The 24,276-nt window shown below is 41.6% G+C and overlaps 1 protein-coding gene across 1 annotated transcript in view; it reads left to right on the top strand.

Annotated features, from left to right (window-relative positions):
• Window positions 1-710: 710 nt before the first annotated feature.
• The window catches only part of DNAJC6 (DnaJ heat shock protein family (Hsp40) member C6), a 107,608-nt gene continuing 84,042 nt past the window's right edge, over window positions 711-24,276 (top strand). Inside the window, exon 1 of the mRNA XM_068965856.1 lies at window positions 711-906. Coding sequence (XP_068821957.1) covers window positions 711-906 — 196 coding nt within the window. The remainder of the gene's footprint in view (window positions 907-24,276) is intronic.

Here is a 24,276-nt window from a genome sequence, read left to right as displayed (position 1 = left end):
AGGGCAACTGTTGGGGTGGCTTTGACTCGCCGAATCTTCCAGCAAATATAGGTTAAGTTATACAAAATGGGCGTGTCTGGATCTTACCAAAAGAACCTCTCGTCCCCAAAGCTTACCGGGCAGAGACACCCAGCCCCTTTCTTCACCTCACGTGCGCGAAAACACCCTCCTCTCTAGTCGTAGTAGTCCCTTCCCCCTCCCACCCCGCCCCATTTTCCGCCTTCAACACCCCCATCCCCGAGAATCTCCTCTCCCTTACTCTCTCTTTCCTTCCCTCCCCGCAGGCCAGGCGCGCTTGGAGTTGCCCTGCCGCGCGGCGCGGGGCGACGCGGCGACACCTATAGGACTGCTTCCGGGCACTCCCCAGACAGAGGGTGGCTGCCCCGGGTCGGGAGCTCGGCAGGGCCGGCGGCTCCACCGCGGCTGCACCAGGGACGCGCGCACCCGCCTGCCCGCCCGCGTCCCCCCTCCCCTGCGCCCTCGCGCCCGGCGCCCAGAGCCGCGCTCTGCCCAGGGCGGTGGCTTCGCCGGGCCCCGCAAAGCTCCTCTCCGCCGGCCGCTCCCCCTTTCCCTCCTATTTGCGTCATGTGGGGCACTTGATTTTTTTTCCCCCCTTAAAAAAAAAATTCCTCCTTTAGCCCTTTCCACCTTCCACCTCCCCCTTCGTCTCCTCAGGTTGATTTTCCCCCCCTTCTTCTCTGGGCTTGCTCATGAGCCTCCTCGGGAGCTACCGGAAAAAGACCAGCAACGATGGTTATGAATCCTTGCAGCTGGTGGACAGTAACGGGGACCTAAGTGCGGGGAGCGGCGGGGGAGGCGGCAAACAGAGAGTGAACGCCGGGGCGGCAGCGGCGCGGAGTCCCGCCCGACAGCCTCAGGACCGCGCCAGCACCATGGACAGCTCAGGTAGCGCCGCGGGAGGGAGCGCCCCGCTGAACTCTGCAGGCTCCTCCAGTTGCTCTCCGGTTCACTGGCTCTCAACCCTGTCCGGGCTTGGGAGAGGACAGGATGAAGGCGAAGGCACCTAATACCACTAGGGTGTTGCGTCTCTAATTTCTCTAGGCCAGGGAGCTAGGAAACGTTAGATCAGTCCGGAGGCCCGGTGACCGTAGCGAGCGCCTCTTAATCTCTCTAGGCTGCTGGATACACCAGCTAGGGGAGAGAAGGGGAAAGGGGAGGGTAAGGGTGGACAGGATTGGGAAGGGGGTGGCGCGAGGAGCGGTTGGGAAGAAGGCGGGGAGCGGCAGCGGCTTTCACTCCCCAGCTGGGTGAGGGGGAGAGGTGAAGGACCGAGTGTGTTGATTGCTTTTGCAGCCTGCTGAAGGTATTTATTCCAATTATTATTCTTGCTATGCTGATCTTATTTACAATTCTGTAAAGCTCTGTCTCTTCTCTACTCTGCTGTGTGCCAAGGTTAATGCTGTTACCTTTCTTGAGCAAATTTTACCTGGGATCTAGAGCCCTTTTGCACAGCTTATATATTTTGCACATTGAAAATGTTTTCATCTGTTGTTGGCTTTGATCTTGTTTATCTTTATACTTTTGCAGTGAGTGTATTAATATTTCATGAACCTCTACATGTAAAGAAAATGGAAATGCCTCTAAACTTTGCATCTGGACTTGCAGCCGTCTTTTAGAAAGCGTTTTAGCAAGTTGGATTTTCTCTTGGAGATGCTCTTTTAGCGATTTCCATAGTAGAACAATTATTTAATATATCAACATTTGACCTGGACTGTTATTATAGCGGTTTGCTTACCTTTTCAAGGAGCCAAAATAGGACGATTGTGTACGTAAAGATAATTTATAATTGAGGTGCTCTTTGGTTTGTTCTGTATTGGTAACTTTAATACTGGACAACTGAGAACTCTGGGAGGAAAGATTTGTGTTGAGTTGTTTGGGAGGTAATGAAACCAAACTGAATTTAATTCCAGCACTTTGGAAAAAAAAAAAGCTTCTTTTCTTTTAAATATGTAATGACTCTTCTTGGGCTACCATTTTCTATTTCCCTCATCCTATTAGTGTGATGAAATATTGTCCACAGGTGTTCAGGTGTCCAGGCTGAGAACTAATTTTATCCATATAAGTTCTTATTGACGTTAAATTAGGTATTGATGGGATGTTGTCTCAGGACAATTTTAAATTAAAGCTTGGGGATCACCCACAGAGATGTTATGGGGAGGGAGGTGGGAGGGGGTTTCATGTTTGGGAACACATGTAAGAATTAAAGATTTTAAAATTTAATAAAAAAAATAATAAATTAAAGCTAAAATTATCCCTAAGGGACTGATGGTTTCAAGGGCTTTGGTATGATGTTTTACATGTTTATTTGATTTATGTTTTTCCAAAGCTGTGTTATATCAAGGTACAAACCATCTTTTGACAGGATGTAGTCTCTTTTAAATCTTAAAAAAAGATTCATACTCTAAATGATGCTACTATAATTCTTTTGGAACATAATGCACATATAACAGATAAATGCAATGAAAATGAACATTTCCAAATGCGTACAGAGGCGCCTCACTTCAAGGAAATGAAATATGAAATTCCAAGCAATTTAATTTTTATAGAGATTTTCATTTTAAAGTTGGAATTTGTTTTTTAAAGTATATTACCTACTAGAATAAATTCTACATGTATTTTCTGAGCCTGGTTGTATATCTGCTAGGCACTGTGCTAAGTAAGCACTGTAGGGAAAAGGAAAGTGAAAGTGAAGTCACTCATCTTTGTGGCCCATGGACTGTAGCCTACCAGGCTCCTCTGTCCATGGGATTTTCCAGGCAAGAGTACTGGAGTGGATTGCCATTGCCTTCTCCAGGGGATCTTCCCGACCCAGGGATCGAATCCAGCTCTCCCGCGTTGTAATAGACGCTTTACCACTTGAGCCACCAGGGAAGCACTGTAGGGAATGCAGTAGTAAATAAGACACCTCCGACTCTAGGGGGCTATCCTACGATAGGGACAGTAACTTGGACACAGTTACTAAATTCTGCTAAATTCTGGATTTTTGAGGATTTTTTTCTCCCTATCATTATGAAATCAGACTTTTTCAATAGCTTAAGAGAAAAATAATGAATTGCTTTGATAAATTTTTGTAATGAAAAACCATTTTTATTAAGAATACTGTGATTTCTAAAGTGCTATTGCTAGGAGTTGATTGTTCAACTTGATCAAACTAGCACTATATGAAGAGGTTGCTAGGTTTCCACCCACCCACTTTAGGCTAGGAGACTATTGTGGCTTTTTTTCAGCATTCATTTCAGGAGAATGCTGTTTGGGCGAGGGACTGGTCTCTGAGAATGGGCTTTCCTGTAGTGGGTAGGAAGTTTCATTTACTAGGGACACTATACCTGTCTATCTAATTATAGTCCTAGCTTCTAAGATTTTCAAAGAGTGGCCTTGTGCAGTGTAAATATATCCATTTGTTTAAGGTATTTAATTAAACTTATGGATCACTTCTAAACTAGCAATAGTTTGCCCATTTATTCAACTGATTGTACTGACATGCTGAATAGGATAGGTGGTTCATGGGGCTTTTGCTTTAAGGAAAATGTTTAAGAATGAAAAAAATTTGTCAAGATCCCTTAGAGAATGTAAAGCTTAGTCTTAATAATATCTTACAGTTTTATAGCTATTTATAATAGAACACTTGGACACTTATTTTATTTCCCCAGAATAAGCAGCGTGTGTCCATGCCTAGAGACTTGGGATCAAACCTCTGCACTATTGTTACTAGATGGAAAACCTAGAAATGCTTTAAACTTGTTCTCCATTTACAGAAGGAGAATAATCATAGTTGTTCTGACCATGGAGCTTAAGTCTGAGACTTGAAACAGCCTAAGAGTACTTTTTCAGTTTTTCTTCTTTTTGCTATCTGTGCCCTTCCAATTTATGAGATGAGGAAACACTCTTACAGATGGCAGGAGACTTGCTCAAGGTAAAATAGCAAGTTAGTGACAGCTAGATTCACGTCTTCTGACTCTAAGGTCTAAGTGTTTCCCCACTGAACCAAGCTGTCTTTCTGTGTAGGCGTAATATCATTGTTAAAATGGAAGCAATCTTGTCTACTTTGATTTTCCCCTCTGTTCTTAGATGAAAGACTGATAGATGTTCAGAGAAGTGTAATGACTTTCTAAGTTGACAGACTCCAGGTAGATTCCAGAGCAGTCTCCTTGCTGGGTTTGTTCTGCAGAGCTCTCTGTCTGTCCTGGCTCACTTTCTCTTCATTTAAATTATTCTCTAGAAGATGGTCATTCGAAGGTCATCATCCTCTCATATCCCAAATGGCATCTCAGCTATCCCAATTCATTATGTCTGAAACTCCATATTTCTCTTATGTGTATTTTACCTTCCATGGAAAGTAGAATCCACAAAAATGTTCCAACATTAGGCTTTACTTAAAAAATTCATAATGATAAGTCATAAAACAGACCAATTAAAATCCAGATTTTAATGGGATTTAAAAGTATAAGGATAATGAGAATTGCTACAATGATTTAATGAAGTATAAGGATAATGAAGAATGCTAAAATGCTTTCTTGCTTTGTATGAATCTGACTTGAAAATAGAAGTTATTTTCAACAAATACTGTTTTAGGTAGTGTTTAAACCCAGCATTCACAATTTGAATCTGGCTTTAACTTTATGAAATATGTACTTGGATAACTTCATAATTCATTACTGAAATGTCATCAACATATAGGTACTGATAGTACTTACTTAGGAATACCTGCCCATTTAAGGGTTTTGAAGGTCGAAGGGAAAATTGATTCATCCAACTTATTTAGTTGTGGCTAAAGTATGAGTGACCCTGGATAGCCATTTAATGATGCATCTGTGTCAAATTTCAAATGCTTGGAGACTGCTATGTTTCATAGACTTAGAAGGGGAATCCACATAACCTATGATGTACGCCTTCTGTGAGGAAGCGTTCACTGCCTCCTGAGGCAGTACGTTTGGATGGTTCTCCTTGGTACAGAGTCCTTTCTCTTATCTAGGCAAAACTCAGCCTTTCTGCCTTCTACATTTCAAAATAAATCCAATCTCCTTCCAAAGATTTTTTTCATCTGTTTTTATTATACAAGTTTTCCATGCCCTTGACTAAAAAAGAATTTCATAAAGGAGCAAAAATGAAAAATGTAGAAATATACCATCTCCCCTCTCGGATAGGCCTTTGCTCCAGAGATAATCCCTATTGAAAGTTTATGTAAACAAATATATATTGTGTATATATATGTGTGCATATTGGAGAAGGAGATGGCAACCTACTTCATTATTCTTATTTGGGAAATCCCATGGACAGGGAAGCCTGGTGGGTACAGTCCAGGGGTCACAAGAATTAGACATGACTCAGCAACTAAACCACCACCACCACAATGCGTGCATATATATATAAGATTAAAATTATAATAATTTGTAATACAAATTCAAAGTTGTAACCATATACTTTATATACAATTGTTTAATAACTCTAAATGATAAAAATAGCTACAATTTAGCAATTATAATCCAGGCATTGTGCTAAGCATTGTGCATATGATATCTTGTTTAACGCTCATAAGAATTCTTTAAGGTGGATGATAGTTATTTTCCTCTTATAGTTGGTTAAACTGAGGCACAGAGAGCTTAAGAAAGTTACCTGAGGTTATACAAGCTCTCCTCATAGTATATTGTGTAAAATTCCATGGAGGAATGCCTATAACACTGGAAATGAAGAATTTATTACTAAATGTTTCTGTCTGCTTCTTTTCCTGAGGTAAGAAGGTATAAAAGTATCTGAGAGAGCTAAAATGAGTGGGTTTTTTTTTCACATTGAACCTTGTGAAACAAGACAAATGTCTCCTTTTGTATTAAATATAAGGAATTTTTAAATGCTGGAAACAAAGGAGATAGAACAAAAGGAGTACTGGAGAAGGGTTATTAAATCCTGATATAACACTGAAAAAGAGTGTAATTGGTAGAGCTTCATAAATTTATGGAACAATATCTTGTCAATTGAAGCCCCAATACTTTGGCCACTTGATGCAAAGAGTCAACTCATTGGAAAAGACTCTGATGCTGGGAAAGATTGAGGGCAGGAGGAGAAGGGGGCAACAGAGGACAAGATGGTTGGATGGCATCACCAACTCGGTGGACATGAGTTTGAGCAAACTATGGGAGATGGTGAAGGACAGGGAAGCCTGGCATGCTGCAGTCCATGGGGTCTCAAAGAGTTGGCCACGGCTGAGTGACTGAACAGCAAAATCTTGTCAATGGAGATGAGTCTTTACTGCTCTGGGAATTAGGTCCAACATGTTCTCAACTGGACATCAGAAGCCCATTGTAGTACGTCAGAAAGCCAGCCCAGTAGAACTTTGTTTCCTTTCTCTACTGGTAGGTCCTCTGCCTCCCACCTCCATCTCTGTTTCTGCATATACTGTTCACTCAGCTTTGGCTAGCTTCTCCCATAGCCATCTAGATATCTGCTTTTCCATTTTGTCTTCTACTCATTCTTCAAGACATGGCTTCCATATTTTTAAACCTTATAGGCTGCATGGTTCCAAATTGGGAAAGGAGTACATCAAGGCTGTACATCGTCACCCTGCTTATTTAACTTATATGCAAAGTACATCATATGAAATGCTGGGCTGGATAAAGCACAAGCTGGAATCAAGATTGCTGGGAGAAATATCAGTAATCTCAGATATGCAGATGATACCACCCTTATGGCAGAAAGTGAAGAGAAACTAAAGATCCTCTTGAAGAAGGTAAAAGAGGAGAGTGAAAAAGCTGGCTTAAAACTCAACATTCAGAAAATGAAGATCATGGCATCCAGTTCCATCACTTCATGACAAATAGGTGGGGAAATAATGGAAACAGTGACAGACTTTATTTTCTTGGGCTCCAAAATCACTGCAGATGGTGACTGCAGCCATGAAATTAAAAGACACTTACTCCTTGGTAGAAAAGCTATGACAAACCTAGATAGCATATTAAAAAACAGAGACATTACTTTGCCAGCAATGGTTCATCTAGTCAAAGCTGTGGTTTTTCCAGTAGTCATGTATGGATATGAGAGTTGAACCATAAAGAAAGCTGAGCACGAAAGAACTGATGCCTTTGAACTGTGGTGTTGGAAAAGACTCTTGAGAGTCCGTTGGACTACAAGGAGATCAAAGCAGTCAATCCTAGAGGAGATCAGTCCTGACTATTCATTGGAAGGACTGATGCTGAAGCTGAAGTTCCAAGACTTTGGCCACCTGTTGCAAAAAACTGACCAATTAGAAAAGATGCTGATGCTGGGAAAGATTAAAGACAGAGGAGAAGGGGATCACAGAGAATGAAATAGTTGGATGGTATCACTGAGTCGATGGACATGAGTTTGAGCAAGCTTCGGGAGTTGGTGATGGATAGGGAAGACTGGCGTGCTGCAGTCCATGGGGTCGCAGTGAGTCAGATACGACTGATCAAGTAAACTGAACTGATAGGCTACACGAGTTGAAGCAGTCTCCATGCTCCTCCAGTGGCTTGCACATCCCTGTCATAGCTCTCATCACATTGAATTGTGATATGTTGCTTAGGCTGTCTGTCCCTCTAGACATTAGTAAAGTTCAGAACAAGCCTGTGTCTTATTCACCTTTGTACTCTTGTCACTGCTTGGCATTTATTAGGAGCTTGATAGATATTCTTTGAATGACTGAAAGCATGAACGGATTTGAATTTTTAAAACGGGCATTTATAATGAAATATGCTCATCTAAACCTAAAAATAAGCAAACAGCTAGATTTTCACAGAAATGAGGCCAGACTTGAGAAAAATTAAACTGTTGGCAAAAAGCTAGACCAGTTCAATAATGAGCATTTTTCATATGCAAGGAAACCAGACCAGGGAGAAAGATGATTAATACGTTTCTCAGACTCCCAAGAATTTTCTAATGTGGAGATTAATAGCTTTACAAAAGACTGCTTTCTTGACCAAAAAATATAATTTATTGTATGATTCTTCAAGGTATCTTTTTCAGCAGAAAAACAGAAACACTAAACATATATAATTAAAAAAAATAGACTAACACTAGATAACTTTTTTCTGTAGACCTACATGTTTCTTCATCAGTATCCCAAGGTTTGAATATTTGCCATTTTCAGGTTTAGTGTTAAACACATTTTTGGTATCACCTTTGGCCATGTGTGTTAATAGTAATATACAAATTTTATGGTGACTTACTGCTTTTTATAACTTGTATTCATCACCTTGAACTCCTTTTGGAAAGATTCTATAATTTTGAGGTGACTTGAAGAATCCTGTAGTTTAGATTGTACATTTTCTTGTTGGCAAAACTTGTAACTCAGGAAAAATCTAAATTACAGTTAGTGTATATTAAATAATTTCTCTTAAAATCTACTTGGAAGCTTTCGACAGAACAGCTCAGTGTATAAGAATTAGTCCCTCACAGTCAAAGGAATTAGGAAATTTCATGACATGTGAAGAGATCTGGCAGTCTCTATTACCTTTAATTACTTTGCCTGACATGTCACAAGCTATAGTCTAGATCCAGATATCTTCTTATTTCATTAATGCATCAAAGCAAAATATTTTAGGTGCTGGGGATAGATATTAAAATTCAACTGTATGAGCTGTTAACAATGCAGATAACCCCACCATGGAAGCAATCAGATGACCCAGTATCTTCTGTGTAGTGTTGGGTTAGCATTTGTGGAGAATGACTGTTGGCATGTTACAACTAGAGTACTGTACCTGGTGGCTTGCAGGTTTGTTTGGCATATGTTGTTAGTCCTTTCATGATTTTACAGATATTATGCTGTGAAAGATGTGCATGTTGGAACCAGGCATATAGGTGGTATAATAAGAGATGGAGAAAGTGTGAAGGGGGTGCAGAAGAAGGAGCCATAATTTGAACCCGGAGGACTAAGAAAGGCCACAGTGGAAAGTGATGTTTGAGCCTGAAGTCAGTAGGTGGAGAAGGAAAGGAAAATTGGTTGGAGCTGAGGGCCAAGACACAGTGGTATCATCATGCATGGTATGTTGAGAGACCTACATTTAGACCTGGAAGCTGAAGCCCAAGTGGGTGGGAGGTGCTCTAGTGGATGGTGCTGGAAGAGAGATCCAAGTGAGCTTGCTGAGGAGGTTGGACTTCACTCTGTAGGCTGTGAGAGGGTGCTGAAGATTTGGGAATCTGGCTGAGGCAAGCCTGACTTATCCAACAGGCATTGTGCCTGGAGACTACAATAATTTGAAGGCCCATAAAAATATCTTGGTTTCAATTTCTTTTAAAAACCTAGCATAAAATAAATGAGTATATAAGTAAGCAGTTCATCTTGGTATCAGTGCAGTTAAAAAATACATAAACTTTTTTAAAAATGGAGGAGTGGGTGCAGAAAGGCAAAGGGCCCACAGAGTCTCCTGCAGCTCCAGAGAGGAGTGTAATGTGTGGAAGCTGGGAGAATTTGCAGCTGTGTACAGGGTGAAGTCCATCTATGGTTCCTACCTGTGTCCTGGCTGCCTCAGATGTTCCTGGAGTGCTGATTGAAAGCACTGGTTCCTAGGCTCCAGGAATTCCTGATTTAGTAAGGAGGGAGGGGGTTCACTGAGAGGGAGCATACACCTGGAGGACTGGGAGAACAGTTACGGGGCAATTTAGTTGATGACCTGAGAAATAGCTAAGGCCCAAGTCAGGGCTGTGCCAATGAGACCGGAAGGAAGAGGCCACTCCCAACAGTATTACACAGAAAAATGGACAGGGACTTTCCTGGTGGTCCCTGTGGTTAAGAATTTGCCTTGCAATGCAAGGAACTCAGGTTTGATCTCTGGTTGGGGAACTAAATCCCACATGCCGTGGAGTAGCTAAGCCTGAGTGCCACAACTAGGGAAGTCCATGTGCTGGAATGAAAGATCCTGCCTGCTGTAACTAAGACCTGATGGAGCCAAATTAAAAAAAAAAAAAAGAAAAAAAATGGACAGCTGATTAAATGTGGGGTTGGAGGCATAGGAACGCTAGAGAGGATTAGCTTAGATGGCAGGAGGAGAGGAGGTAGTACTTCTGGTCTTGGGCAAAAGTGGCAAATATGATCAACTGGTTTTCCCTGCTATCGATGCCCCATGGGTATGCTTGTGGAAGGGCTGAATCTACTGTCAGCTTGGCACAAGCTTTCACCAGGCTCTCAGCATTTCGGTAGGCTGCCCATTGGGCTCTGCAGATCTCCAGGGGAGTGCTGTGGAGGGGAGAGGACAGGAGGCAGGAGCAGAACCCATGTTTACCTGGAGGAGGAGTAAGGTGCTCATTAGAAATGCTAGACCTGTAGCTCTGTGCCACTGGGCAGAGTCCAGGACCCAGGCTGGAGGCCAGGATGGTGTAGGGTAGCTAGCCTGCCCTTATGCCCCTTCTCACCTGCAGAGCCCTCAACTCTGGTTCATTGCTGTGTGACGGAGGCCCAGGAAGAAAGTTCAGATACCAGAGAAGCTTGGAAGATGTTACTGCAGCAGGAACTCTTGGTCTCTATGGAAATAGACAAGGGCCTGAAAAAAAACCTGACCCTAGTAGTTCTCCAGGCCTGCTGTGTACCAGCACTGGGCCACTTGAGCATTGCAGCACGAGTTCTCGCAGGACAGAACCCGCCGTTTCTCCTCCCCTGTCCTCCTCTGCAGTCCTCCTTCCCTCTTTTTGCTTCTTTCTTTCTCGTTCTCCTTTCCTTCCATCTTCAACTCCTTCTCCCTCTTTCCTCCTTTGCCTCTGCTACTCTTCTGTTCCATTCTCTCTCCTGTCCCCTTTACTGTCTGCGTCTCCTCCCTTCTTCCCAGCCAGGGAGTCAGCAAGGTCAGGAGACTTGGAGCCCCATGCCATAGGAAGTGTGTGGATGGCTGTAGTTTTGGGGTGTGTGTGTGTGTGAGACTTAGATCCAGCCTGCTGCATGTTGTCCAATAGGTGTGAACAGTGGTGTCACTTTCCAGTTTGGGTAATTGCATCTGACCTACCTAAAATTTCATTTGCTGTTTCAATTAGCAGAGTATTCCATGCTGTGACTTGGTGATGAGAGGTTTCATAAGCCTCCATCCCAAAGGTAACTTTATTTCATTCAGATGAAGGAACGAATTTTACTTACTAATTCGCAGTGAGGGAGTACAAGATCATACCTTGCCGTTTCCCCCTCCCTCTCTCTCCTGCTTCAGTCCTTCAGGAAAGCAGGTCTCTCTCTTCCCTTCTCCTGATGCTGAAGCCGAGATAAATTGCTCTGTTTTCATTATTTTCAAGTCCAGTTTGTCGGTGCTGTTGGGCAGTGGGGGTATTAGGGAGTTATGACGCAGAAACCCCAGATTTATGCTCTGACTCTGTCATTTACAAGCTGTGACCTTGGGCAGGTAATCCAAGTGAGAAAAGTCATACTGACCTTGCCTGTTTCGCAGGCACAGTGGCATGTAGATGAAAGCCCCATGCTGTGAATAACCCTTCATTTATTCACTCCACCAGTGTCTCCAGACTGCCTGCTATGTGCTGGCACTATTCTAGGCATAGGATGAGACAGCTAAGACCTCGACGCTTATAAGCTTATATTATATTGCAGAAGTTATACCACCAGCCAGTAAGCAAAGAGAAAGGATTATATGGTGTGTCAAATGCCGTGGAAGGACCAGAGTGAGAAGAGATAACTTCGGGTGGTGGAGGCCTGTCTTACAGAGCATGACCAGGAACGCCTTTCTGAGGAGATGACATTTGAGCTGACACCTGAAGAAACAGAAGCAAACAGGAAAAAAATAAGAACTGGGACTTCCCTGGCAGTCTAGTGGTTAAGACCCTCTGTTTCCAATGTAGGGAATGTGGGTTCAGTCCGTGGGTGGGGAACTGAGATCCCACATGCCTCGTGACGTGGCCAAAAAAAAAAAAAAAACAGGAGAGCTGGATAAAGAGTTTTCAGTACAGCATACAGCAAATGCAAAAGATGTGGAAGGGGGGGAAAGCTCTGCAGAGAGGAGTGGTGGTGTGACTGGTACTTAGGGAGCCAGGAGGGAGAGAATGAAGTCTGAGTTGTGTTTCTGAGAAACTGTCTGCTTGTGTTGAGAAAGAATTTCAGGTGGCTTCACAGGTGTTCCGGATTGTAAGCCCAGCTTAGTCACCATAGGTGAGGTCAGTAACTATCTGTTCAACATTAATAGCCAGCCGTTTTTTCTTTTCCAGGTTCAAGTGACATGTTCACAGCATCCTATTGTTGACCACATGTTTTTTAAAAATACCTTCTCATACTTATTTTTATATTTATAATTTATAATTATCCACTGGAGTAGGTGGCATTTATAAAATGTTTTAGAGATGAGGAGCTCTGCTAAGTTCAGTGAGCTGATACACAGCCAAGCCAGCAGCAGGGTCCAGGTCTTCTGACATATCGGAGTGTGACCAAGATTGCATAGGGGGAGGGCTGTGAGGGCCAAGATGTATCAGCTACTTTACATCCTAGACAGGCTGGAGACAAGCTGGAGGGAGAGAAGAGGAAAAATTGGATTTTAGCTGTTAGGTAAATTGGCTTAGGTTGCCTCAAAAAAGTGTATAGCAGGATTTCATTTTAATTTTTGGTCTTAAAATCCAGCCATTAAATCCCCTCCCACGGTAGGAGGCTGGCTTTGTCTCTCAGTGTGCCAGGAGAGAACTGTCTCCATTATGCCTCTCACTGGCACACAGAGCCTGGCAGGCTTTCACACTGTCTTGTTTTGTGAGCATTTGCAGTCGTAACAGAAGACAGTTCTATTTCATATGTTGCTTTGTTTTCAAGCCTTTGCATGAGAGCTGTGCTTCTTGTCTCTTCAAAACCAAACCAAAATAAAAGCCCCTGTTCTTGTGTATAGCAGTGATACAATTCAGAGGGTGGTAGAAAAATGAAAACAAAAGTCCATTTTCTTTCAGCCTGTAGTCTTACTTTCCAGGTATAATGAATATTTAATAATTTCCTGCATATACTTATAGAAGATTCAAGCATATGCAAGTGTGTATACAACCACATAAACACATGCAGATTCCTACATACCCACACACACATATACACACATTCATATACAATGTACACCTGTATATTCTGGAATCCTATTCCTGCTGTTATGAAACTTGATTTTTACTTAATACTATGTCTTGAATAACTTTCGACACTCGTGCTTAGAGATGTAACTCATTTTCTGTAATGACAGCTTTGAATTCCACTGTGCAAGTTCCTCAAGTGATAGGTTGTAAATATCTTTGAATATATTTTTGTGTACGTGTGGTATACTTAGGGGATAAATTCTTTGAAATGGCAATACCAGCAGAAAGAGCATATTCATTTCACATTGTGGTAGATCTTGCCAGAGTGCTTTCTAAGAACCTTGTACCAACTTAGATTTCTACCAACAATGTGTGAGATTGCTTTTCCCCCCACATCCTTGTCAAGTCTAAGTATTATCAAACATCTTAATTTTTGACAGTCTCATAAATGAGAAATAGTGATAGTTGTTTGTTTAAAACTAGCATTGCATCTTGATACTTCCATAAGTTATTTTTGTTTTTTGAAATGGGATATGATTACTATTTTATTTCATAGGTAATACATTCTCTGCGGCGCTGTGCTTAGTCGTGCAGCCACGTCTCTTTCTTTTCTAACCCCATGTACTGTAGCTCGCCAGGCCCCTCTGTCCATGGGATTCTCCAGGCCAGAATATTGGAGTGGGTTGCCATGCCCTACTCTAAGGGATCTTCCCAATCCAGGGGTCAAACCCAGGTCTCCCCTTTGCAGGAGGATTCTTTACTGTCTGAGCCACCAGGGAAGCCCAAGAATACTGGAGTGGGTAGCCTATCCTTTCTCCAGGGGATCTTTCTGACCCAGGAATTGAGCCAGGGTCTCCTTCATTGTGGGTGGATTCTTTACCAGCTGAGCTACCAGGGAAGCCCAGATAACATATTTAGGGCAAAACAGTTTAGAAAATGCAGAAAAGTGCATGCACACAGACACACACAGAGAATAGCTGATAAGTTTATTTTCCATGGATGGCCATTGTTAGCATTTTTGAATTTGTCCTTTTGTCTCTTATGTGAAAATATGAATGACGAGTTACCTTCTTGGCTCTCCATCAATTGTGGCTTCTAGGTTTCTTGTAGATACTCCAGTGCATCAGTGGAGAGAGCTCTGATGTTGGGGCTAGTGGTTGTTCTAGAGTCAAGTTTTGAAATCACTGACTATCTTTGGGACTTCAGACAGTGCTTTTCTCATCCAATTGTTAGGAAAGCCAAATGGCATACTGTATATAAAAGTGCCTAGTGCATTCCTAGCCTGATAGTAGATTCTTTCTAAGTATTGGCTACATTAAGAGGTTTAAGTTAAGTGAGTCCATGTTGGGAATGTTTTATTATCTTGAGTTTTTTCTTTTTACGATGTTCTGAGCATTTTTTTAAAGACAATGTGTGGTTAGCATGTAGTACTTATAAATATGTGGGGTTATCAGCAGAACTCTCAGACGAGGCTATCAGCAGGCTTGATACATTATCCGGTGCTCAGGACAGCCTAGTTTAAGGAAAATCTTCAGAGTGAAGGATGAAACCCAGGAACTTTCCAAGGATGAAAGGGATCTACTATTTAAGTTCTAATCATGATTAGTCAATGCTTATTTTTGTTTATTTTTTTCCTGTGTTGCTATCGAAGCTAGTTCATGTAAATCTGGTTCTCAGTGAGTCTGTGTCCCACTGCCCCTGCCCCTGACACTTGGCAATGTTTGGAGACATTTTTGGTTGTCGCATTCTGGGGGAGGGGTTGTTCCTGGCCTCAAGTGGATAGAGGCCAGGATACTGCTTAACATCTTACAATGCACCAGACAGCTTTACACAATGAAGAATTATCTGACCCAAAATGTCAATAGTTTGAAAGCTGAGAAGCTCTGATGTTAATGGGATGAATATATTTGTTTATGAGTTAAAGTTAGTGAATGTGGTGAGGTATGCATTCATGGATTTATCAAACTGATCAGTGCTAGGCTACAGATGAAGCTGTACCTGAAAGGAATTTCTTCCTGGCTGCAAAAGGGTCTTTTGCTTTTCAGGAAGATGTTGTGGGAAAGGCCTAAGTTATAAAATGGTTCTCTTTGGCTAGCGTTATTACCTGGAGGGCTGTCCCTGTTGCCTCAGATGGTAAAGAATCCACCTGTGATGTAGGAGACTCGGGTTCAATCCCTGGGTTGGGAAGATCTCCTGGAGAAGGGAATGGCAATCCAAACACTCGAATATTCTTGCCTGAAGAATCCAATGGACAGAGGAGCTTGGTGATCTACGGTCCATGAGGTCACAAAGAGAGACATGACTGAGCTACTTAACACACACATACACATTACCTAGAGGCAGCTGAAGTCCTAGAAAGCTCAAGTTTGTGTCTCAGTTTCCATGGAATCCACGAGAGACTTCCTTTGTTCATTCAAGCATTTATTCATTCAGCAAACACCATTAAATGACTACCAGCCAAGTAACTGGTGTGAAATCAAAGAGAGAAAGGAACAAAAGTCACAGTGTCTGCCCTGGGGGAGCATAGAAGACAGATTGTGGTTCAGAACTCAGGTCTGGGTCTGGATTGTGTTCTGGGCTCAAATCCTGCCTCTGCCACTGTAATTTATGTGGCTCTGGTCATCATTTTTGGATGGAGTGAGTGAATAATATGGACCTCACATGACTATTGTGGTGATCAAAATGTTGACAAACATAGGATGTTTAGAACAGTGTCTAACTCAACATTTTCTTTTTCTTTCACTATTATTAGAATTTTGGAGCCCTATGGGTTATGTTTAGGCTTTTCAAATTTTATTGGCACTACATTCCTCCTTGGAAGGAAAGTTATGACCAACCTAGATAACATGTTAAAAAGCAGAGACATTACTTTCCCAACAAAGGTCCGTCTAGTCAAGGCTATGGTTTTTCCAGTGGTCATGTATGGATGTGAGAGTTGGACTGTGAAGAAACCTGAGTGCTGAAGAATTGATGCTTTTGAACTGTGGTGTTAGAGAAGACTCTTGAGAGTCCCTTGGACTGCAAGGAGATCCAACCAGTCCATTCTAAAGGAGATCAGTCCTGGGTGTTCATTGGAAGGAATGATGCTAAAGCTGAAACTCCAATACTTTGGCCACCTGACGCAAAGAGTTGACTCATTGGAAAAGACCCTGATTCTGGGAGGGATAGGGGGCAGGAGGAAAAGGGGACGACAGAGGATGAGATGGCTGGATGGCATCACCAACTCGATGGACATGAGTTTGGGTGAACTCCGGGAGCTGGCGATAGATAGGGAGGCCTGGCGTGCTGCAATTCATGGGGTTGCAAAGAGTCGGACAAGACTGAGTGACTGAACTGAACTGAACTGATGTTCCTTTTTAAATAAAGCCTTACCCAGAATCCTACTATATAAAATACACGAGAACAGAGCAACTCTGGTTCAAGTAAGGATGGGAGGCTGGCACATTGCTTCCTTGGGACCACTTGCCTCTCCTGCCCAGAAGTGGTTTCTTGTGTGTAACTGAAGAACCTGTGGCTGAGTAGAATTCAGTTTGACAACCACTAAGCTCATCTAGCCCACTCCTTTGAAGAGTGAGGAAACTGAGACCTGGAGAGAGGAAGTGACTTAACGAGGGGATAAGGCAAGTACAGGCATCACTGTGATGTGCCTGTGCCAAGCCTAGCAACAGTGCTCTAGGAGGGGATTCAGAGAAGGCAGAGACAGACTTCTCTGGTTAGGTTGTACTTAGGGCTTGAAGGATGGGTAGACTTTGAACGTTTCAGATCAAGTTGGAAAGAATATTTTCAGAGGAAGAAGTAGGTGATAAAGGGAAGGAGGAAAAATCATTATTAGAGTCTTTAGTGAAGGCTCCATGTCTTACTGAATTATCTTTGGTTGCAAGTAATTAAAACCAAAGGGAAGGGAGTTGTTATAAAGTCACAGGCTACCTCCTGGGTCCCAGGGTCAGAATGGAGCCCTGCTTCATTTGTGCCTGGAACTCCAGAGCGGAGGGATTCCTGGCAGCCACTCTGTCTAGTGCCTCGTGGTTCTTGTTTTGCTTCCTTTTGTGCCTTTGCTTTCCCTCCATTCTCTCTGTAGATCAGATTTCTTGCTTCTCTGTGTGTGTGGCTTCCCCAGAGTTCCCAATGTACGTGTTGCTGATTCAAGCATTCAGTCTGTGCTGATCATCTGTCTCTGAATCCCAAATCCTAAGTTTCAGAAGGAGAGGATCCAGCTGGCTTAATAGGTGTTACCCGTGTGCCTCTCATCCAGTAGCTATGACCGAGGTAGGAGATGTGATGAGCCTGTTTTATGTCAACACTTCTGGCAAAGCCCTGCTCAAACTTGAAAAAGAAACAGCTTGACCCACAAGTTGCTCCTTTACATCACTGTGGACAGACGTCTGTGTATCTATAACAAAGTATGAGGTAAAGAATATGGGCACAAAGTAAGTTGGCGGGGTTGAAGGCTTTTCTGAGGAGGGACCATAGTGCTGGCTCTGAAGTGTTGGCGAGAAGGAGCTGAGGAAGACATTCCGCATAGGAGCTGCCTGGAAAGGTAGAAGAATATGGAGTATTTGAGGAATAGTGAGTGTTGAGTAACTATATGCATCAGTAAGTTCAGTCATTCACTTACATGGCAGATATTTACTGAGGACTTGCTAGAAGGAGTTTATGTCAATGGATGAAGAAACAAAATTAAAATACTTAAATTCCTTCGCCTGTGTCATAGAGAATGAGAATATGAACCATATCTAGAATATTTTAATTTTAAACATTTTTTTCTCTATAGTTTTCTTCATTTATAATTTTTCTACTTATTTCTACAAGGTCAAAAATGACTTGGAGCAAGTTTGGCTGCTCATGCTTTTTTTAAAGAAGGATAGCTGTTGAAATTGTGCATTGTCCTTACTTCTTAAAGTGGGGATAGGCACATAATTTCCATAACTATGAAATGATTTGTATGTGGGTATATGTTTGTTTCAGGGGGATTGTTTGGGCATATAATTTCTGAGATCTTTTCTAACTCTAATATTTCAGTATTCAGGTGCTGGCTCTCCTTCATCTCAGTAATGTTGGCAACCAGTTAGACTTAATTTATTGCAGAATTACTTATAATAGAAAAAAATTTAAAGCTACTTAAAATGTTCCATTAAGAAGATTGGTTCAGATTGTTATGATGTGACGATATGGTATTTCTAAATAGCCATTAAAATAATTGTTCAAAGAATTTTAATGCAATGAGAAGATCTTTAAAATATAAAATTCATGAAATAAGTAAAACTATATTCTGAATTAAACTATATAAAAACACAAATATATATTTATATACACACAGAAAGATCATTATAAGTTTATGTAATAGGCTAAAAATGAAGGAACTAGATTTAAATATTATAAAAGGATATTTGGATAGCAGGGTACTAGTAATTTTAACATATCATTTTTAAGGGTTTTGCTATAGTTTTAACAATGAATTTGCATTTCATAACTACAATTTTATATAACTATATTCTTTTTCTGTAGCTAATTTTGTAGCTAAATTTTTATTTGAGTAATTATAGATTCACATGCAGTTGTAAGAAACAGTAGAGAGAGATCTTTGTAAACTTTGCCTATTTCTCCCAATATTTTGCAATACTGTAGTATTTTATCACAGCCAAGATACTGACATAATTTCCTGGTATTATCTGTACATTGTGTGTGTGTGTGTGTGTGTGTGTGTGTGTGTGTGTGTATGGGGGGGTTATAAGTTCTATACTGTTTGTCACCGAAGTGGGTTTGTGAATCAACCACCACAGTCAAGATACTGAACGGTTACAACATACCACCAGAAGCCCTCATGTTGTCCTTTTATAATCATATCCACACCCACCACTATTTTAAAAATGTAGTCAGCTCTGATGTGTAGGGAAATTTATTTAATTTTGCTTCTTCATTATAGAACTTTAGGATTGAAAGCGACTTGGCCATCTGATTGGTTACTCAGCATGCAACAATCTTAGAGGGATGGTGAAGAGGTTTATGATCCTCTGGCCTCCTTCAAACACGTTATGAGCTTGAGCTCTCTCCCCACCCTTCACTCTAGACACCTTTGCCTCAGAAGTGTAAGTCTTAGGTTGTCTCTCATTTTCTCTGGAAACCCTCGTCTGACCCTCTAACTCTGGGTCAGATGCTTCTCCTCTGTGCCCTGATTATTCTCTGTATTTTCCTCATTGGAGCACTTTTCTCACATTATAATTGCTCATAGATAATCAATAAATGTTGGATAAGTACATGATGTCTGGATAAGAGTCCTTCCCCAGTTTCTGATGAGACTCTATCTGCCAGCTCTCCTTCCTCTCCTACCCTTTCAGTGATGTTTGATCCTGCTGCACTTTGCAGCATTTATACGGCAAGCCCTAGTTTATTTTGGCCGTGCAACCACTTGCCCAGTCCACAAATTCCAGGCTTCTACCTGCCGATGCTGTCACCAGGATAAATAACTCTCATCTTCTAAGCTCCTCCCAAAAGGAGGAACTTTTCTCTTTTCCTTCTCCGTATCTACAGTTAATATGACATTGATGACCTCTGTAAGCATCTATGAGTCTAGCACTGTGCTCCATGCTTGATATGTATCATTCTCTTTTAGTACAGTGTGTTAAGGCAGTTAAGGCAGAGTGTGATGGAGTGTTACAACCTGCCCCTGGCACATAGTAGGCTCTAATATTTACTTGCGGAATTAACCACCCTCTCTGCAAGAGTGGAGCCCTGCTCAACTCCTACTCTCAAGTTGCTTGAAGCCTAATCCTAATGCTCTGGTGTATTTTTTTTTCTTCTATCTCTTATAGTCTTTCCTTGTAGTTCTTTCAGCCTTCCGTTGCCCTAGTCATTCTGCCGTGAACACTTTTCAGCTGGCCACTGTCCCTCTTGTTTTTGGAACTGATCTCAATATTCCAAATTTGATTTGATTGCCTGGAGTTCTGGAGAAGGTGTTTAGTTCTGCAAGTAAATATGACAGCCTGCTATATGGCAGGGCATGTTATAAGCCTCCATCACGTTCTGCCTTCTTTATTCCTTTCTTCATATTGTCTACAATATTTGTGGGAGTATAGGTTTGGGTGCAGGTAACAAAGGCCGTTATAACTATGGCTTCAATAGATGGAAGCTTATCACTTGCTCATATAAAGCCTGATCTGCAATGACAGCTTTACTCTTTGGAATAACTAGGGTCTCAGGCCCCTTCTATCTGGCTGCTTTATGCTTCTAGGGTTTTGCCCTCTTCCTCATTGCCTAAGATGACCTACTAACACTGTTGTTTTCCAGCATACCTCTTCTCTCCAAGAAATACCCTGGAAACTGCACTCACTGCCACTCACATCTCATTGGTCAGAACTTAGTCACATGGTCACGACTTGCTGAAGGGGAGCCTGGGAATGTAATCTTTTTTTCTGGGAGGCCATGTGACCAGATAAAAAGTATTCCCAAGGCAGAAGGGGATAACTGATATTAGTGTGACAAACAGCAGTCTCTGTCACATCCCTCTTTGTATTTCAGCTCCAAAAAAAGAAGTCCCAGGTTGGTACTCTATAGCGACTGTCTTCCCAGGCTTATGAAGTTCCATTTCTAGGAAACATGGCAAAGCAGGACCTCCTAGTGTGGACAGGAGACGTTTCAGAATTTCATGAAAGACAAGTTCAGAATCCTTGATGAGAAGGTCACACTAGTATAAATAGCTGTCATTGTTTACAACTTAGTATTTATCTGCCATGCAGGTTTTAAATATTTAATATTAATTGTATCATTTAATGTTGAGACGATTTCTAGGAGGCAAGTACTATTATTAATCCTCAATCACTGATCAAAATTTCCAGAGAGATGAAGTCACTTTCCTAAGGTCACACGTAATGAAACTGCCACCTGTTTATCTTAGTTTGCTGGTGGCCTGAAGTCATTGTCCCTTCACTCTTATGGCAGACAAATCAAAGATGCTCATTAACACTTTATGAAGTTCTCTCATGTTCCTCATAATAGTCAGACATTCCTAATTATAACCTGAGCAGGAAGATCTGTTGTGAGTCGGTTAGGAGCCCCAAGTTGACAGGACAGGTTCTACATCTTGCTGGCTGAGTATGAGCTTGGGTCACAGAGAAATGTTTGGTCACCACATTGGCACAAGCTGTTGTCCTTGATGCCACCTTGCCGTCATCAGTGCTCCTTAGGACATTTTCTCTTGCCTGAGGAAACAGATGCTCAGAAGTATCACAGAGCTTACGACATGTGGGAGAGTTGGGATTTGGCTCCCTGTGGGTCTGATGCCAAGCAGGAACTCTGACTTTGTCCGCTTCCTCATGTTCATTGCTTTGGTGGGCATGAACCCTGCTTCCTTATGTTCTGGAGTCTCTCAGTGTATCTTAGGACCTGGTACCAAGCCTCAGTTTGCTAGCTTTGTTGTGCTTGGTTAGAGATTGTAGGCTCTGATTTAACACAGATGTTTCTAGGTCTTTATTGGGGATAGTCTTGCCTTTTATCATTTATTTTTTTCCTCTTAACAGTATTGCAGATGGGTTATATGTGCACATATTAACAATGGGGCACTCCGTGAGGAATCCATGTGTCTGTGGTTAAACTTCTTTTCCACCCTCAAATCAGCATATGTAGACAACAGGAGGGGGGCATTTGTAACCTGGATATTTCAGAATCGCAAATATTTGGTGATTTGTGGGCTAGTGATAGGGGCTGCTTTAGAACTGATGGGAGAGGACACCTTTCTGAATGGGTAGCATTTGTAGTAGGATCTCCTGGAGAATGAGAAGGAATCAACCATGCAAAGAGCCAGGAAGAGCTTCCAAGTGGAAGGAATAGTAAAGGCAAATGCCCTGAGTGGGGAAATGGAAAAGAGGCAAGAAATAAAGTAATATGTTTGAGCCTTGTATACTTTATATATATTTTGTAACTTTTTATTTTGTATTGGAGTGTAGCTGATTAACAATGTTGGGATAATTTTAGGTAGGCAGAAAAGGGACTCAGCCATACACATCTATGTGTCCATTCTCCTCCAAACTCCCCTTCCATTCAGAGCCTTGTATACTTTAGAGTTTGTTACCAAAGGGGAGTCAGAAGCTCATTGTCAGTGTTGCCCATCCCACCCCATCATGGGAAATCAATGGCTTATTTTTGGACAGTCTTCAATGATGCTGGGGCAAACACCTTCATGCTTGTCAGATCTTACCTTGCCTAGGTACCTTTGGAAGAGAGATCAACAGCTTCCTTGATGAAGTGTTTTTTTGACTTCATTAAACTAACTGTTAGAAGTGGTTACACTGACAGTGTTCCTTCAGAAATCTTTTGAGATCTCCCAGGGGCTTTGAACATAAGAAAGCACTGATGTTTTTGATGTTAGCAGTGATTTATAAAAATATTTAGATGACTCTTTCCTCTTAAAACCCATTCAAGCACTTAAATGGTTGGAAATCAGATGATTACATCAGAACCTGAAACCTGGAATTTATAGAAACTTGGAGGGTACTCAAAGGGTATTCTGTTGGCAGAGGGACTGAGCTGCTCTGGAAACAATGGCAGATTCTTTTATTTACAGTGACTCACAGATGTGCGTCCACTGGCAGCAGTCCATCCATCACTGACAGAACTAGCAGATTTGCACATGGTTCCAGTTTGGGCACTTGGGTCTTAATCTAATGCTAATTCATCTATTCATATTAAGGTTTGTAATATACTGAGAGGTTCTTTAAAGAAAGAAAAAGAATACAAGCTCAGTAATTAATTGTGGGAACTTAATAGTACATTCTGGACTTGTTTGGTATTTGCCCAGGCTTAGAAGAGAACCTTTTGATGTACTTCCAATAACAATAAAAATAATAGCTTGGAGAAATAAGCAGCAGACTATTAGGTGGAGAACGAAGCTCTTGGAAGAGCATTATCTTTTAATCACATCACTCTTCGGCACTGGCCATCAGTACACACCATCAGTGCCTTACTTTTAGTTTACAAAGCGCTTCCACAGGCATAATTTTACTCCTTTTTTACAACTGTCTTTGAGCTGAGTTTAATTATCTTGGTTTTATAGCTGAAGAGTCTGAGGCTCAAAAGGGGTAACTTGCCCAAGATCACAGCATAGCTGGCAGGTGACAGAACCAGGATTCCAACCCAAATATTGTTGTATGTATAGTCAGAGTTCCTGAAAAACACAGTAGCTTTAAAATCTTAAAAAGCATTGGTGCCATCTGTAGGATAATGACTTAGGCATTTTTCCTCCTTGAATATTATTATAAATACTTTCAGGAAATAACTGCAAATTCTGTTTTATACTAACCCTAATGATGCATTCTATAACATCCTTGAGTCTGGAATTCTTCAGGACTATTTTTTTTCCCCCAAGCTTCAGTGTTTACTATCACCTTGTGTTTGATTATGTCATATTGAAGGCAGAGCCTGGAGAATCATCAAGGATTTGTAGGTTGTTTAAGGGACTTTAAAAAAAAAAACAGAAAAAACACAAAGAAACATAGTTATGAATATAAATAAAAATTATTTTACAAAGTAATCAAGGCTTTAGCCATGTTCATATCTGATCTATTTATTATAAGAAATTCCTCTGAAGATATATTTTGAATCTCTTGGACTAGATAATTGAAAGAAAGGTGGCAGTTTTGTTACTTTAACTATCCCTGCTTTAGGAGAGGGCAATAACAAAACATAATAGCAAATGAAAAAGAGGGCTCCCAGTTGAGATTATACTTGCAAAATTTTCTAGGCTGACATGAAAACTGCAAGTATAAGATGCACTCATGTTTAACACAAGAACTAGGAGAACATAGACTTCAAACGCTGAAGCCTGACAGCCTCTGGCAAGGTGGTAAATAATATGAGGTCTTTTAGAGTAGTTTCTTGGGGGGATATAGCACACCAAATGTAGTACATCTAACACATGCAGAATTGTTGCTGGAGAGGAGATAGCAAAAATACTCTTGAGACAGCAAAGGATACCTAGGAAAGCTTGTGCAAAGTTCTGGAGAGTGAGAGCATAGGCTGTTGGGAGAACTGCAGGTGGTTCCCTGGGGCTGGAACAAAGAGCCAGAGAATCCAGGATGAATGAGGGAATGTGGGAGATGAGACTGTAGAGGCAAGTAGCTCCCGTCATTCAAGGCTTGTAAACCCTGTTACCTGAAGCACCTAAATGTTCTTTAGAAGTGGAGTGATAAGATTAAATTTGCATATTATTAATAACAACATCCCTCTGGAGGGGAGCAAAGAGATTCAAGGCTGGTGGTAGGAAGATCAGTTAGCAGGAAATCAGGAGACTAG

Source organism: Capricornis sumatraensis, chromosome 2 (assembly GCF_032405125.1).
Source record: "Capricornis sumatraensis isolate serow.1 chromosome 2, serow.2, whole genome shotgun sequence".
NCBI classification, from domain to species: Eukaryota; Metazoa; Chordata; class Mammalia; order Artiodactyla; family Bovidae; genus Capricornis; species Capricornis sumatraensis.
The sequence above is the reverse complement of the archived record's forward strand: the minus strand, read 5'-3'. Positions and strand labels throughout refer to the sequence as shown.